General features: G+C 42.3%; 1 protein-coding gene across 3 annotated transcripts; it reads left to right on the forward strand.

Annotated features, from left to right (window-relative positions):
- Positions 1 to 10,988: 10,988 nt before the first annotated feature.
- On the forward strand, positions 10,989 to 16,930 carry LOC133169108 (14-3-3 protein zeta-like). 3 transcript variants are annotated; one of them, XM_061301024.1, is made up of 6 exons: positions 10,989 to 11,148; positions 11,700 to 12,072; positions 15,090 to 15,210; positions 15,465 to 15,628; positions 15,713 to 15,808; positions 15,939 to 16,930. In XM_061301024.1, exons 2-6 carry the CDS (start codon positions 11,779 to 11,781, stop codon positions 16,011 to 16,013), a joined length of 750 nt encoding a protein of 249 aa, XP_061157008.1. In that variant the 5' UTR covers positions 10,989 to 11,148; positions 11,700 to 11,778; the 3' UTR covers positions 16,014 to 16,930. The 3 variants fall into 3 exon arrangements, with proteins under 3 accessions (XP_061157008.1, XP_061157010.1, XP_061157009.1); XM_061301026.1 differs by having other exon boundaries at positions 11,018 to 11,144; XM_061301025.1 differs by having other exon boundaries at positions 11,023 to 11,148; positions 11,652 to 12,072.
- Positions 16,931 to 16,958: the final 28 nt, after the last annotated feature.

Genomic DNA, 16,958 nt, shown 5'->3' on the forward strand with positions numbered 1-16,958 from the left:
TAATTGGACCAACATTTCTACATACAGTTGCCATATATTTATGTTTTTCCAAGAATTTTAATTTTTATCAGCCTCCATTTTGCACCAATTTCAATCACCCTCATTTTAGGGTTAAATAGGTTGTCACCTAAGTCCCTTAAGTGCAAAGTGGGGTACGTAAATTGCATCTCATACTGCACCCCGATTTTGCCGTGAAGATGAGTATCAACCTGCAGGGAAACCAGGATGCAAATCATCCAAGACTTGTGAAAGATTGCAAATTGAACAGTCAATTGGCATACATGCAAATCAGGAGTGAGCTTGAGGGGCAGTAAAACGCCATTTGTTTATTATCGTGCTACTAAAACAGCTGATTGAGGGGTCACAATGTGGTCTAAATAAATATAGATGAAAAAAAACAAAGCCGGAGAGAAAAAGCAATGCTTTAGGTGCAAACAAACAGCTTTGTTGGAGACAAAGGGGTCTTAGAGATGCTATCAGCGACCCCTCCCATACACACACAGACACATTGGGATAGAAACTAACTGTAATCCCTCCTCTCTCAACCCTCCACCTCCCAGATCCTGCTTTACTGTTTATGTATCCCAGAGGAAATACACCTGCTTCTCTCTGAGTTTGTTTGTGTTTGCATTGAGGACAGTAGGGATGGAGTGGACGGTGTGTGTGTGGGAGGGGGGAGGGGGCCTTGGGTCCCGTCTGGATGCTGACTTGACACAGACATATATGATCTGTGAGACAACTGAGTCAATAAAATGGTTCCATACCCCCCTCCCAAAATTGAAGACCGCTGCCCTGAGAGAAAATTATTGAGAGTGTCAGGACGTACGTTGAGGCAGGGCGTTGCAGGATTAGTTTTGCATCTTGCTCCCCTTTAAGTACTGGGTGTGTATCTGTAGGTAAGCCCCGGACTGTTTCTTTTTTGTCACCAATTCTTCATTTGCTCTCATGTGAAACTCCTTTACGGTGTGCCCCGAGGTGCTTTTCTAGCTTCATCCTTGTTTGCCTTGCAAACGTTTTGCAGCGGGCTAAATTATACCTTTTGAAAGCAGATCGCAACACCCTGGGGAATGGTATGTTGATTCTGTTATGAAATAAAACATTTACCAAGCAAACCTGTCTTCTCCATTTGATGCCATTGTACATCTCATATAGGATTGCATTAGGTTTACAGTTTGCCTGACATGAAATGATTAAAACGATCAAAATCCCTTCGTAGTGTCCAATTACTTTTGTTCATATTTTTTTTGCTCTCCTTACGTTTATTCATTATTACTCAAATTTTTTATTTTTTTTTTTGCATTAAATAACACAGGCCCATTTTTTTTCTCCTCCTGGAAGACAGTTGCTTTTCGATGACCCCTACCCTGGCTGCGCACTCTAACCGGGATGTAAATAGGATGCAAATCCATTTCTCCAGCATGTCCTGACCTGTTTGAGGTGTACAAGTGTGTCGGGACCGTTAGCTCAGAAGCACACTTGACATATAGCTGGAAAAGTCCTTGTTGGCTAAACAATCAAAAAAGCAGTTCAGTTGTGTGTGGGGATGATTATCAGATGGGTGTCTCTCTCTAATCGTATGTTGACTTTAAAGAGCATTTGCTAAAGTGATTATTCTTCACATTTCAACAACACGTGAGCGCACACGTTTGACCTACAAATATCCATTTCTTGACATTGTGGGATTGTCAGCTCGCCCCCCTTCCTACTGCTTCTCGTCCTGCTTCTGATCTCACGGCCTCGTGTGTCTGCGTTTGGCGAACAGTATGACATCATCTCTCGCTCTCCGTTTAAGCTTGAGGTCCAAAACAACTAACGTTTTGCTGAAGTGCTTTGATGCTATCTCGCCGATCACATTGATGACACTCAAAACACTCGGAGGCTCGGAAGGCAGGGTTGACCCGTATTCTTCCTAACACACACGTATACACAGGCACACACTCAAAACACTCGGAGGCACTGAAGGCAGGGTTGACCCGTATTCTTCCAAACACTCACGTGTACACAGGCACACACACTTATCCTAAAGAAGTGCTCAGGCGTTGTGGGATTATGGGATTTTTAATGGAGTGTTTGTGTGTGTGTTTTGCTTTACAACATGGAGCTTGTTTGACCTATGAGCTGCGAACATACCTAACATTCACAGGTCACAATAACTCTTGTTCATCATACAAAATTGTCACATTTAAGAAGTAATGTCCTTAAAAAAAAAAACATTTGTTGTGTTCTTTGTTATTTTAATTTTATTTTGAGATGATGAAAGGGCCGAAATAAAATCCTGTTTATGCGTTGGAACAACAATATATTTTTATTCACTTCAAGGTGTGGATTTCTGTTCTTAATAATATTATGTTTTTTCTCATTTGCGTTAGTACGTTTTTTGGATCAGAATGGAAATTTTCCAAACCACTTTTTTTAATCTTGGCGTCATTATGTCGCCGGTGAACATAAAAAAAAAGCAGCTACTCATTTATCTGAACAAATTGCAAAGGCTGACACATCGATGCAAATGATATGTTAAATGTTCTCCTTTTCCGACAGAATCGTTTTCCGATGTCACGTTGATCGAAATGTCTCATAAGTCTTAAAATGCAAAATGGTTGAATAAGTTGTAATTATACATCAAGATGGATGGATGGATGGATGGATGGATGGATGGATGGATGGATGGATGGATGGATGGCACAAAAGCACGACTCCTTGCGTGTGTTATCTTCCTCGCTCTTCTCAATTCGCTTCACCAAGAAGCGACAGCTTACTTTTTATATGAGAGTTTCTTTTAAGGAAGCGGCCCGACCGGCTTTCTGAGGAATGTCGACCAACACAACGCGTGACATTCCTGTGTGATCATGAATGCTACGAGGTGTTATTTTAACAAACAATCCTTGGGAAAGTTGTCGCTTCAGTTTTTTTATACCAACCAAGAGAAATTTCGCCATCATTTTAGTATTAAGTAGCTTTAACCTGACCATGAGGCGGCATATTTCCATTTTGACTGACTGGTTGGTTGCCAGTCAATTAATTGTAGGGCATAAAAAAAAAAAAATTACACTCTCATTCAGTCCTCAATAAAGATTTTTTGGAATCCGGGTGGACACCAGCACTCATCTCAAAAGTACACAAACAAAAGAACCGTTGACATATTGTTTGAAGGGCATCAGGAGTTACTAAATGTGTGTCCGCCGAAAACATTCAACATTAATAGTGCTACAAATGTTTATGGTGGCTTGGAGAAGCGGATGTTGTGATGAATGGAAAACTCGCCATGCAGAGGGGACTGAAATATTTTAAAGACATGCAGGACAAGCATATGATACCAGATGCATGGTCCACCACTTAGTTTGGTCCAGTGAGACAAGATAGAGCTTGACTACTCTAAATCAATTACACGTGACCTATTGACTGATAAACTGTGAAAGCGAACGTTGACGAAAGCGTGGGATGGACTGCCGAAACGAGCTCTGCCACTTTTTTTCACACCTTGTCAGACCGTCAAGTTTGGTTTCTTCTCACGAGTCATCAGGACTCACCTTGCAAGGAATAACAATAACTGCCTGTTAACTTCATTGGAAAAACAGGCCACAATTGTTGGATGATTATCTATTATCTTAATCAAATCTGAGTATTTGCTGGAATTGCGCCTGTGTATAACATATGAAAAAAAAGAACATACTACAATCTTAGTTACATTAACTTGTCATAAATATTTTACGATATTAATTTATGGCATTACATTTAATGAAAATTAATATATATATACGTCATTTGGCTTCCACTATTAAGGCAAAATAACGTTATTTTTCCCTTTTATACACATGGTATTTTATTGTGCATTTCAAATGAAAAATTATGAAAAATAATTAGGTATAAAACAATCTATGTTGATCAAATTAAGAAAAAATAATGCCAATAGTTAGATTAAAATAAAAAAATATTCTGAAATAGAAAAAGTGGTAGACAAATGCTTTCAAACTGTAACTTTCAAACTAGAATATTAAATAAAAAAAGGAACCACACACACTTGCCACACAGACACAGTATTGCACTTGTTTGTGGTTGAGAGAGTCAGGAGAGGACATGTAGAAGCGTGCACCAGTCAGTTTCTGTTGTCTATGAGCCAACCGTTGCTACTGCTTCGAGATGATTGAGAAGACAGAGCAGCGAAACCTCTGTTTGAGAAAAGACCCATTGTATCAACACTTGTCACTGCATTCTGATTGATGGGTCAAATACTCCTCCCAACGTGAATAAGCGACCACTAAATAGGTGAGTTTCATCTAAAGAAATTGCCAGGACGAGGCCCAAACTCATCTCCGCTTTGTGATGCCGTCTACAGTAAAACCCAACAAAAAACAAATAGCATATGTTCTTTACATAAATATGTAACCTTCATCTATCAGGTATTTGAAAAACCCATTTTCAAGTCATTTATACAAGTTAAACTTTTTGGTACAATAATTTTTAGTAATAAACGAAACTTAAAAAAATAAACTCATTATTAAAAACAGCCCCCACTGCATTGCAATTCAGTGGCACCACAATATTAAAGAATCCAAATTATTATTTGTCTGTGTGATAGTGTGGCCTATCATCCACAAGAGTGCAGTGCAAACTCACTTTAGGAAGGAGAATTAAAAAAAAACAAAGAAAAAAACAGAAACAGCTTGCATAACAAAACCATAACGTTTTTCTCCACTGATCTGTTCCAACATGTCTAATGGAGAACACGCACACACATATACACACACTTGAACAAAATGAAAGCGCAATTTCAAACAGCTCAAAGGGTCTTTTTAATTTACTGTGGCACCATTGACCCCCCTCTACTTTCATGCAAATGTCTGTTGGACAGTGTGAATAATTCCCTGCCGACATTAATTAGATTGTGACGTTTCGTAAAAGATAAATGACGGCCGGCTGAGCCTCTTTTGCAAGAAGCCCTTGTATGAAAGGAGTGTTCGTTTTGTATTCACACAAAAACGCGTTCATGCTCTAATGAATATTTCACCATACTGCAATCTCCATTATCATCATCAAAGATATAGGAGGGGTGTGCACACTTGTGCAACACGGGTGTTTTTTTATATCACAAGAACCTGGCATTTAAATAGGGTGTGTAGACTTTTTATATCTAATATGTGTGTGTGTGTGTATGTGTGTGTGTACTGCCAAAGATCTCCAGTCATGTAGAGACAAAGGAGAGATGAATATTTAAAAACAAGCCCTAGCAGGCAGAACGAGGTTCAAGAAAACATGAAACGGATGGATGAACGCATGGATCCACTGAGGAGAGGAAACAGGAAGCAAGACATAAAGACAGGAAGTGCAGTAAAGCCCATCCTCCTGCTTCTCCTCCTCCTCCTCCTCCTCCTCCTCCTCCTCTTCGTCTTCCTGCTAGCAGATGCTCCCGTGTAATTCACCTCACTATCCTCTGCACTGGTAACGGCAGTCTGTCGACAGTTACCATGGAAACTGCACCGGGAATGTGCTCACAGTGATGGCGCCATGAAGACCTGAAGATGTTTTCTGCATCCATCAGCATGGCTGGGATGAATATTATTTCCTGCTGTCAACTTCACAATTTGAAATGAAAAATGCGTTATTTACTACGGTGTCATTGTTCTTCTAACAACAGGGAGCCAGGAAATCATTTTCAATCATCAATACACACGCTCATATTCAAACCCGGAACTTCAAAACAGTGAGGCAGTTGTTTGAACCGCTACGACACAGTGCTACATTTAAATAAGCATTGACAGAATTTAAAAAAATAAAATAAAATCAAGACACAATTTTACTACAACTCAAATTTATTAATCACCTAACATTTTAAAATGTTAATAGACTGAACTTTTCAATTTTATCTAACGATGATCAGCACACAAACACAACCACAAGACAAGAAATGAATGCACACTCAAGACAAGACGCTGACTCGCCCATTTTTAATCTTCCTCTTTGTCTGACTGAAGCAACGAGTCTGTTTACTCGGCGGTGACAACACTGTTCTGGCATCCTCCCCGTCTGACCTCGCTGTGCAAAGGTCACGCGCTGAGCGACTTCTCTTTTTTTCCCTCAACTGTCGTAGGTCTCCATAGCAACAGCCAAAGTTAGGGTGTGAGAGGGCGTCGTGTCGCGAGAAGAAAGGAGCTTTCACCACAGATGAATCACGATGTCTGAGTGTGCAAAAAACTCACGATCGTCATTTATGCTACGCCCAATTTGACAGCAGTATGATAGCTGACAGCACAAATGAGCTTTAAGGATGACGAGCTTGCCCAAACATTAGGACGACTCTAACAACCTTGAAGTATGATGATATCCAAAATCAGAGCTGCTTCAAATGTTGTGCCTAACAAAACAAAATCATGCTTTTTTTTCCAGCGGTAGTCATCTCAAAATATTGCACAATAATAAACATGTAAGTATACCAAATCAATTCTCCCCACTGAAATGAATTGAAATGTAATTAATCTGTTCCAGCCCCACTTTAAAAAATAATTTTATGTTGTAGGATTAGTCTGCGTGTGGGTAATCTGACTTCATTTACACAAAAGAAAATCTAAATTGTGATTTGTAGTCTCTTGTGCTTGTGCCGGGTAAAAAAAAAAAAAAAAGGCTTTTAAGAGGAGCAGAAGAGCAGATGGAGGATACATGGCACATAGGAGGAGGGAGGGGATGGAAGGGGAGGGGGGGGGGGGGCTAGTCGAGCGCTGCTGCATTATAACTGAGTGAGGTCACCTTGGGAGAGAAGAGGAGGCCTTCAACAAGCACTTTCATGAAAGGAAGGGAAAAAAACATGTTTGGAATAGATGGGCATGATCGCACACAGTCACCAATTTGATTTCTCTTTGTCATAACAAAGACAGAGACATACTTGATCTTTTTTTTTCCCTTCCCAACTTCATGACATTACAATCATATAAAATGACGACAGCAAAAGTTAAACTTATTGGGTAGGGGAAGCTGTGCCCATATTTGGGACATGAATCCTTCCTGTTGGGAGGAGGACATAGAAGAGGTAGATACTTCCTCCAGGGATATCCTTTGTGTGTTTATAGACACACAAAGGATATTAGTACCCATCCTGGCTCGGCGCCTGTAGCAAATATAGATTTTACGGCAAGTGGACTTTACATAATACTCAAAAGGGCAGGCAGAGATCCAGCAAGGTTGAAATACTTGTGAAATTAATAAAGATAGTCCCGGCCTTCTTCCTGTGTGTGTTCTCCCCAGGTTCCTCCCTCATTCCAAAACAAGCTTCTGACTCAAATTCTGGCCTTGAGTGCGAATATGAACGTGAATAGTTGTTTGTCCGCAATTGCCCTTGTGATTGGCTGGCTACCAGACTCCAGGGCGGACACCGCCATTCACCAGTGGAACCTATAATTCTTGGTGAGATTTTTTTCAATGTCTCTGAAGTTGATTTATTGTTGGGTTATTATTCAAATTTTATAAAAATAAAACCAAACAGTTGCATATAAACGTCTTTGTCGGAAGTCACGTAAACATTGCACTCTCCTGTAATGTGTAGTTGGTTCTTATCGGTGTTTTAAATCGCTCCTTCATTGTTTCCAGCGGTTGCGCAACGTTGCCATAAAACTAACGACACTGTGAGATAACAGCGCCATATTTGCTGTAGCAATTTGCACTTGGTCAACTGGTATGGCTTGTGATTCATCGGCAGGAGATCTTTTACCTGCTGTCTCTTTGAGTCAGAGCCATCTCGCTGTTACTAACAATATCCATTCTGCCCCAGAGACGAACCGGGCCAGACCACAAAAGACAAGCGAGCGCAGAAATGGCACCCTCCATTTAACACAATCTATAAAATGCAGAATGGGTGAAGAAGAAGTGCTTTGCTGTGTGTGTTGTTATTCTTTTTTTTTTTCCAGCAAGTGGGTGTGTTATAGTGAGAGTATTTGAATTTGCCCTCGCATCTGCATTATGTAACAGCCATCACAATCCCACGTAGGACTGCGGAATAATAGCAGCACGTGCTGTGACCTTCTGCTGCTGTCGGCCTGCAAAGTCGCTTTGATTAATAACTCACACAAAGTGGTGGCACCGGTTCAGCCCAACTGTGTCAATGATTATGTTTTTCCTTTTGATTAAGTTGTTGTTATAAAGTGCACACCAAAAGAAACACACACACAGAGAATATGTTAATGCATTACCAGGAGTACACTGGAAAAATGCTCCAAACTCGTCAGTCAATAAATCCATCGGAAATGAGGCATGCCGGTGAATAATTGAGTCTGCATCCTGCTGACATCATCATTCTGTCGTTGGAGCCAAAAGCCCCCCTGGCCAGGACGGGGAGAGCTCGCCTGCTGGTCCACACTTGGAACATACTGTAAAACACTAAACAAGGATTTTTGGAGCCTGCCAATGCAAGTGAAAACAGGAAATAACAGTTTGGTTTGGTGAGTGGAGGTTTTGGAATAGAAGCCAACACATATAATGCAATTTCAAACTATAAGTATATTAAATTACTTCTTTAGGCTAAATTGTGACTTTACAATTTAGGTGCCTTGCGATTGGCTGGCAACAAAATCGTCGTCCCGCTGCCCACTCGTGACTCATAGAAGCCGACATGGCTTTTGCAATTACGTTTGCCCATCTTCAGGTCTGCGTGAGGCGAATAGATTCAAGCATTGACCACGTTCAATGGCTCTGAGGGAGGGCATGTCGGTAGGAGTGCAGTAGAAATTTCAAAACTGATTTTTCTTTGTATTTTACCTCACGAAAGAGGAGGAAGGGGGAGGCTTGGGTGGGAGAAAGAAAAGAGTGACTGAGCTCTGAGTCAATAGTCATGATTCAGACGTGGCGTTTATAAACTCAAAGAAGTTATGATGATAAATTGTCTGGTGGGGTTCTTGGTGAGGAGGGTCTAAAAAATACTCTCTACTTTTCTCCTTGTCTCATATGATCACATTCGGACACCATTACAAAATGGCGTAACTCCTTAATGTGCATATTCAGACACAAGTCTCCCACTTTGGGTGGAAACACTGTTGTGTAACATTTCATTCCTCCTCCACACCATCGCCCAACTCTGCTTTCGCCATCCGTTGTGGGATGTTTCACGCTTTCGTGCCTCTGCAATTTCACTACATATTGAGTCAACATCAAGCATCAAATTTGATCAAGAATGTCTGAATTAGTTCAATTATTCAGTCTGCGCTACCTTTCTCACACATCAATAGAGACCAAAACATAAAATGGCGTCCTAATCAGCAATGGATTGTTCCTCTTACCCCTTTGTTGAGCACGGATCTTTCACCGGACCAGGCCGATAACCCGGCCAGTGCGGCTGTGAGGGTAATTACCGCCCATCAATAATTGATTGTCATTGCAGTTGCTGCAGCAGAAAAGCACATTGCGATAGGAAAAGCATTTGTTGGATCTCTCTCTTCTTTCTCACACAGGGAGGGGCCAGGGCCTCACAAAGAGGCTGCAGTGATGCTTAGCAGCTCTGAGGTAGCCGTAGCGCTGCAGCATGTCGCATGCATGGGACTGCGGAAGAGGGTGCGTAGAATTGATTGACAGGTGCAGCAAGCACAAGCTTGCATGTCTCTCCTTCAAGGCACATATTTTGCATTGTCCATTAGACTGCACACAATGGCACATGCATGTTTCCAAGGCTACATGGTTCTCCTTGATTGTTTATCTCTGACTGTGCTGAGATAAAAAAAATTAATTAGCTCTAATTATAGGCGAGGCAGGCTAGTGAACTGAAGAGCAAAGGCTTAATTCCTATATGCGACAGACTCACTATACAATATAAGACATGGTGCACCTTTTAAGCATTTAACTCGGACATGATGCACAGTATCGATCGTAACGTGGAAAAATAGCACGCACATCATATTTTGGGTGTCGAAAATACGGCTAGGCCCGCTGCTCACTAATATCAACCGGAGTGGCTCAAATCTAGAGCTGACGCCGTGGGATTTCCTATCCTATTAATATTGCTATTTCGAGCCATCTGGCCTACTGTGGACAAGACAGTCTATAACTGAGAATGTTGGTTCTAGTGACCGAAATAGATGTCTTACTTCCTATACACTGGAAGGCAAATGTGAGTCTGTGAAATAAAAATAAAAAAAGCGAAAGAGAGGGGCCTAGTTTCATTTGGTTGCATTCAGGAAATTAGCCTTTATGTTCTTTCCTGTTGAGAGCAAATGTTGCCATATCGGTGTCCTCTGGCCTACTTCAGCGTGTGCTCTGGAAAGTCTCCATGATCACGTCCCATTGGGTCGGTCCGACTTGGAGGAGAAGAAAGATGAAATTGCCACCGTGTGCTACTTTTTAGTCAAGACTGGGCCTTCAGCGAGGACTTACTTGACTAAATACACTTAATGTCATTAGTATCACCATGTGATTATACCTTCATTTCTAAAAAAATGTAATATAGCAGCATACACGTATGCCATACATCATTTAAATGTGTCATGTCACTGCAAGCAAGCTTCTTTCCACGGCCTTCCCATGACTAAAAAAGGGTGGGACATAAGTGAGTAAAAAGGGCAGGGCAGGGAGGTTGGAATTTGCTTAATGAGAGCAGCAATTATGTTTTCCAAAGGCCTTTTTTCCCAAGAATAACACATCTTGAATGGACTCGTTTTAATCTTTTTTTTTGCTTAAAATTAGTATATTAATATTGACATGGACTTTTTTGGCACCGTATACTATTAAATGTTCACTTAATAGAGAAAGGATTCAAATAAAAGCTGCATATAAATAGCATTGTGCGTTTGAGTGTGATCGTGCCACGCCTAGTGTCCACACGTCGTGCCAAACTCGGGAGCGATTGGACCGATATCTCCCTGGCAACGCAATGACGTCATCTCCCTTGCTCTAATTGGAGGAAACCCCGTGCGACCTGCCGCTGCAGCGTTCCGGTCTGTCAAACTACGATTTGGTCCCCCGCCTCTCACCCCCGCGCTCAATGTCTATTCGCTGGCTCTCCCCAAATGACCTGTCACTCAAATGAGATAGCGATTTTCAATTGGAGAGTCGCTCCTAAATAACCCGCCCTCCTTTAATCACGTTCAGTTGGACTTTAGCTGCCGCGGCTTGTTCTTTGCCTTTCTGCCCAATCCATCGAATCGGACCAATTTGTGAAGCGAATTCGGACCTCTGTAGGTGAGATACCTCTACTAATTCATTTTATGCCTTCAGGAAAGCGTCCATAATGTCTTTCCGACAGCCAATATGATCAAAGAGGATTCGGACCGTTTTTGTGAGCTGCGCTTTCGGTGACACTTTTTCATTGATAGGAGTGGCCCGTTAGCTTAAACGTACAGCTTTAGCTTCGCTAGGCTAAATTTGTAGCTAGCTAGCTACCTCCAGACAACTTTGTGGCGGGCTGCGGTACCGACGTGACTCAGCTTGGCCATTTCAGAGCCCCTTTTTGTTGCTAGAAATCAAAATTTAACTAGCTGCAGTATTTTTGTTTATTATATTACATCAAATGACTGTTACGTAATCGCGTTAACGCTCATTGTGTTTCCCAAGGCGACGTAAACGCACTAAAAACGTTCACGTCGTTCTCTGTTATAATTAAGTGTAATTCTAGTATTCCTGATGTATGTAAAGGTGATGGTTTGATTTTCTCCATAAGCGATCGGTTAATTTTTTTTTCTCAGCCTGTCACGCTGCGGTGGTAATAACGCCACTCCTTGTTCCACTCCCAGTTCACAGTCCCCGACTCTCGCTCGCCCCGTCCGTGTTGTCTGATCCATCGCTCCCAAATCAATTATACAAACAAAAAAGATGGATAAAGATGATCTTATCCAGAAGGCCAAACTGGCAGAGCAGGCCGAGCGTTACGACGACATGGCCGAGTGCATGAAGGTGGTCACTGAGAAGGGCGAGGACCTGACGAACGAGGAGAGGAACCTGCTGTCCGTCGCCTACAAGAACGTGGTGGGGGCCCGGCGCTCCTCATGGAGGGTGCTCTCCAGCATCGAAGCCAAGTCCGATACGAGCGAGAAGAAGCTGCAGCTGGTTAAGGAATATCGGGAGAAAGTGGAGAAGGAGCTGCAAGAGATCTGCTCGAGCGTTTTGGTACGTGGCCATTTTAATAATGATTTCCAGAGAACCAGGCATGCTATATGAGCTGGATCAACCAGTCAAAATGTAGGTACAGCTACATCAAAGTTTCTCCCATTTCAAAGATTAAAGCGTCAAAGGTGATTACATTCATCGACATAAGTGATTTAACACTGATTTCATCTCATGAGTACTGAATTGAGGCTTCATCAGGACACATTTCTTAACCAGTTCAAACTTGAATGAGCAAAACATGCAGCTCATCCAGAAACAAGTGAGCCAATACGTTTGACAATTTCAGTATGTATTTTGTCTTCAAAAAGTATTGAACACAAAGGCAATGGCATATGGAGGTTGTAACGCAGTGTTGCTATACCTTCTGAAGTTTTGTTTTGTTCTGTTTTTACCCCGGCGACGGGAATTGCCAGCATTCCTACGCAATCCCTGAGGGGCTTGTAATTGCTCGTCGGAACGTTGCATGTAATTTGTGACAAACTCCAATGCTGCAGGGCGACGATTCCAATTTTTTTTATTTGAATTGTCATCCGAGATTTCATTTGTTCTATCTCGGTGTGAAACGTGTACATAATCTCAGCCCTATTCTTTAACACCTATTCTTTGTTGCATGGGGTGTATAAGGAAGTATTCTGTGGTTTTCCTCCAACTGTTTTTGGGAAGCGAGAATTTTAGAGACCTGTTATTGCATCGCATTGTTCCATCTACTGGTATCGGGTCGTTGAATGAGGTGATTATTTTTATAGTAAAACCTCAACGATGTTGAATAACTTCTAAATAGTTCAGATTGAATAAATTCTCTGACTTGATTACAGGCACACACTTATGCCATTATAACACATTAACTCCAAACTGGATTGTTTTATAACTTGAAACTTAAGTGTCGACAGAATGAAATGGTGAATTTAAAACAAAGAAACTTTGTAACCTTTGAAAATGCCTCATAAAGGCCAAAGAGTGGATGCTGTCACCTCGTGGCATTTTATGGGTATTTCTGTAATGAATACGTTAAATTGTCTTTTTGGTCCCGTCGTTGTGGTGCAGTGGATTTTGATGTAATCGATTGTACCGCTCGTCTTATACCTAGCCAGACCTTTCCCCATGAGTGAGTTCCATTCCTGCTTTGAGGGTTGTTAAACTTTCTTTTTTTTTGCCCGCAAGGAGTTGGCTGGCATCACCCAAAAATCCAAACACTTGTAAAACTAATCCTTTGAATGCTCGCGGAGCTGAAGTCACGGGAGATATGCTTCATGCCACGCAATGACAGGTTTTGGGGCTTTGGAGATTCCACTGCAATTGGAACATCGCTCGCAGGACCCCTTACCCCAACCCTTCTATGTTAATGTGCAATTATTGTATCCGTGTCGTGTCTCTCATCTGGCAGATGGATCGCTAATGTGTCGAGCCATGTGCAATAGCCTACATGCACAAACAGCTTCCACTAGTTAAACAGGATACCTTTCAGCGGGGCCATATTTTTAAGCTCACGTTTTTGGCCTACATTCGAAGTACTCGTTCCAAGCCCGGGTTGGGGGGCGGGGCTCTGCTCTCACTTCTTGATTAATCTATCGTAGCAGCAGGGATTGCGTTTTGCATTATTCCCCCCATCCTGCCTTGATAGTGGATTAGAGGAGATCGGGTTGGAAGATTCCAGTAATGTCCCCCCCCCCCCAGGCTCCTGTCTGACGGAGACGCCGCAGGGGCTGTTCCTTGCCAGTGACTTAGCCTTTTGTGTTTCTTCTGCTGAGTGTTGCAGAAGGGTGTGTCCCTCCTCAGGCCTCAACTCGTCGGCAGAAGCCTTCCGGCTTTTCTGACTCGCTCCAAAAAAATAAATCTCGGACCACGTTGGCAACGAGGAAGGATTTCGGCTTGTCCGACTGCTGGTTTGGTTTGTTACCTTTTGTAAAAAGCAGTGTTTCGGTGACACTTGGGCGAAACCTTTTGAAGGGCTGAAATAAGGAGAAAATAGCCTGTTCTGAAAGCAGTCATTTTTACAGGCGAGCGTCAAAATTCCCATGGAAATGGAACAGTCCTACATTAATCAGGCACCATCATTAAATATTTGTCTGGCTCGACAAAAGGTGATTTGAGGTTGTCTAGTTCTTCTCACATATTTACACAGGTGCCGTAAGCAATAATTGTAAATTGTCAAATTATAACTGTTTGACCCCTAAAAACGAGCTGACATTTCTTTAGTAATTTGATGGTTTGATTCTTGCATTTCCTTCCTCAAGATTCAACGTGTCAGTGACTGCCTTTTTTTTTTTTTTTGCAAATCCTGCCTAAATCGGTTATAAAAAGCCACCGATGCCCCAAAGATAAATTCTTGTCGGCCGTGTGAATCGAGTCAAGCTCGTGACCAGTCAGAACCTTCATCGGGCGACGCCGTTTGCGCTCTCTCTCGTGAGGGCCGGCCACTGAAATCAGAGCTTTGTGTGAAAGCGCCGCCAAGAGAGCATCCCTCCTCCTTGTCTTTTGTGCGCAGCTTGCAGGGGGAAAGGAATGCTCGGCACATGAGCCGCGTGCATGTTTTGACCGAGCCAATGGTGGCTTGTGGACGTGACTTGGGAGTGGTTGCCGGGAGGGATTTGGCTCAGACAAGGACACTTTCTTCGCCCTGCCAAGGCTTGGAATCCAAACCTCCTTTTTCTTCATTAGGTTTATGGTGCTTTGCAGATGGTTAATCTGCGCTGTGCTTTTAATTGAAGTAGGACACGTTTTTTCCTCCACTTTATAATCGCCGTCGAAAGACCCATGACGTGTCCTAGAAAGGCCATCGCACGTTATGAGTTTTATGTTGCCGCTGTAATCCACCTTAGGCAGTATGTTATTTATAGGGTTGGTAATTATAGCCCCACTTAGGATGGATTTTTAATATAGATAAATATTTGTGACATGAAATAATGGGATGAAAGTCATCTGACGGCAGAAGTCACATTGAGGAGTGTGTGTGATTTGTTCTCTGGTCGATGTTTATTAGTGTTACCGCATCTAACCAAGTCCCCCTCCCCCTACAGTCACTGCTGGAGAACTATTTAATTAAGAACTCCAAACAAGAGAGCAAAGTTTTTTACCTGAAGATGAAGGGGGACTACTATAGATACCTCGCTGAAGTTGCCTCCGGAGATGACAAGAAAAGTAAGTGTACCGCATTTAACGTTGAATTATTAAAACCTCCTTCATATCTTTTGCGTTCCAACTCGGAATGTGTCATAGTATGTCTGACTATTTGCTGGAAACGATGTCACGCGGCCCCCATTTCAGAAGCGTGAGGAGTCGTGGGTGGGCGCTGACTTCCGCACAAACCTACCGCGCGATTGTGATGTTCTGATTTGATCAATCGGCGTTTTTCTTTCTGATTGACTGTCTCACCATGACGTCTTCTTCATCAGAGATAATCGAAAACTCGCAGCAGGCGTACCAGGAAGCGTTTGACATCAGTAAGACGGACATGGACCCCACACATCCCATCCGCTTGGGTCTGGCTCTTAACTTCTCCGTCTTCTACTATGAGATCCTCAACTCTCCAGAAAAAGCTTGTGAACTCGCTAAAAAGGTTTGTGCCCAATCTCTCACCATTTGCCACTCGAGCCCTATGGAATTGTTCGTTTAATATATATATATACATTTTTGTTGGCAGGCGTTCGACGAGGCCATCGCCGAGCTTGACCAACTAAACGAGGAGTCCTACAAAGACAGCACCCTCATCATGCAGCTCCTCAGAGACAATCTGACAGTGAGTGTCCTCTTCTCACATTGCGCGGAATGAGCATTACATTCGAGCGACAGTTGTTGCCTGAGAATGCACAGTCACTGCCGGATAGTGTTTAAAATGCAACCTGCGTCTCGCGTTTATCTCTTCTCAGCTATGGACATCGGATACCGCTGGGGAGGAGAACGACGCCGGAGAAAGAGGTGACTCCGGCGAAACTGAGAACTAGAAGAAAGTCCTTGACCTCCAAAAACAACAAAAGGATTAAAAAAAACAAAACTTTTTACACATCCGTCATTCCTTATTGCGCCATTCTTCCAATGATACCCATTGCTCCAAAAAAAGTAATCATTAAAAAAGTTAAATTGGAGAGAAAAAAATGAAATTAGGATGACTTGTAAAAGTAAATCCCTCCATTCCTTTGGTTTGTGTGTGTGTCCTGGCCTTTCAGTATGTGCAATTTCAGCTGTAGAAAAGTATTGATAGCTTGACATGGTATAACGCTCTTTTCCTAAAGTTAGAGGCAGAACCCCTTAAAATTCATTGAGCAACAGGAGGTTTATCCAAAAAAGATTTCGTGTCCAGGTTATAATCATGGTTTCCTTTTCCTGCTCTGTATGAAAAAGAAAAAAAAAATAAAGAAATAAAAATTGTGGTACGGTTACAGCGTCTGAAATTCCACTTCGGATAGTTTTCATGTTGCAGGGAATGCCAGTGTTCCACGCATGCTGGCGGCAAATAGTAGTACCCCGTCGGAGTAATCCTCACTTTATGATGCCACTCTTTCACTGAAGCATGTCTGTTTTGCGGGGAATAGCGGGGGGCTAGACTCACTGACACGCCGGGACCTTTTCAATGGGGGGAGATGAAGAGAATTCTGTCATTGCATGTCTCGAGATATTACACTGGAATGGGAACAAATGCTGTAACACACAAGCGCAAGTGTCAAGTTTAATATTTTTCAATGCAGGTTTGTACACATCCTAAATGAGGGTGGTCTGTTTGTCTGTCCAGTGATTGTCATTAGAGATTCGGACCACTATTGTTTTGCTATTCATTCGATTGTAGTCCCCTAAAGCCTTGTGGAAACCGTTTGAATCCCTGTGTAACAGCTATGTTAACATGAATAAATCATTTTATAAACCATCCTCTTTGTGTCTTTAATATTTTCTTC

Source organism: Syngnathus typhle, linkage group LG16, assembly GCF_033458585.1.
Source record: "Syngnathus typhle isolate RoL2023-S1 ecotype Sweden linkage group LG16, RoL_Styp_1.0, whole genome shotgun sequence".
In the NCBI taxonomy this organism is placed as follows: domain Eukaryota; kingdom Metazoa; phylum Chordata; class Actinopteri; order Syngnathiformes; family Syngnathidae; genus Syngnathus; species Syngnathus typhle.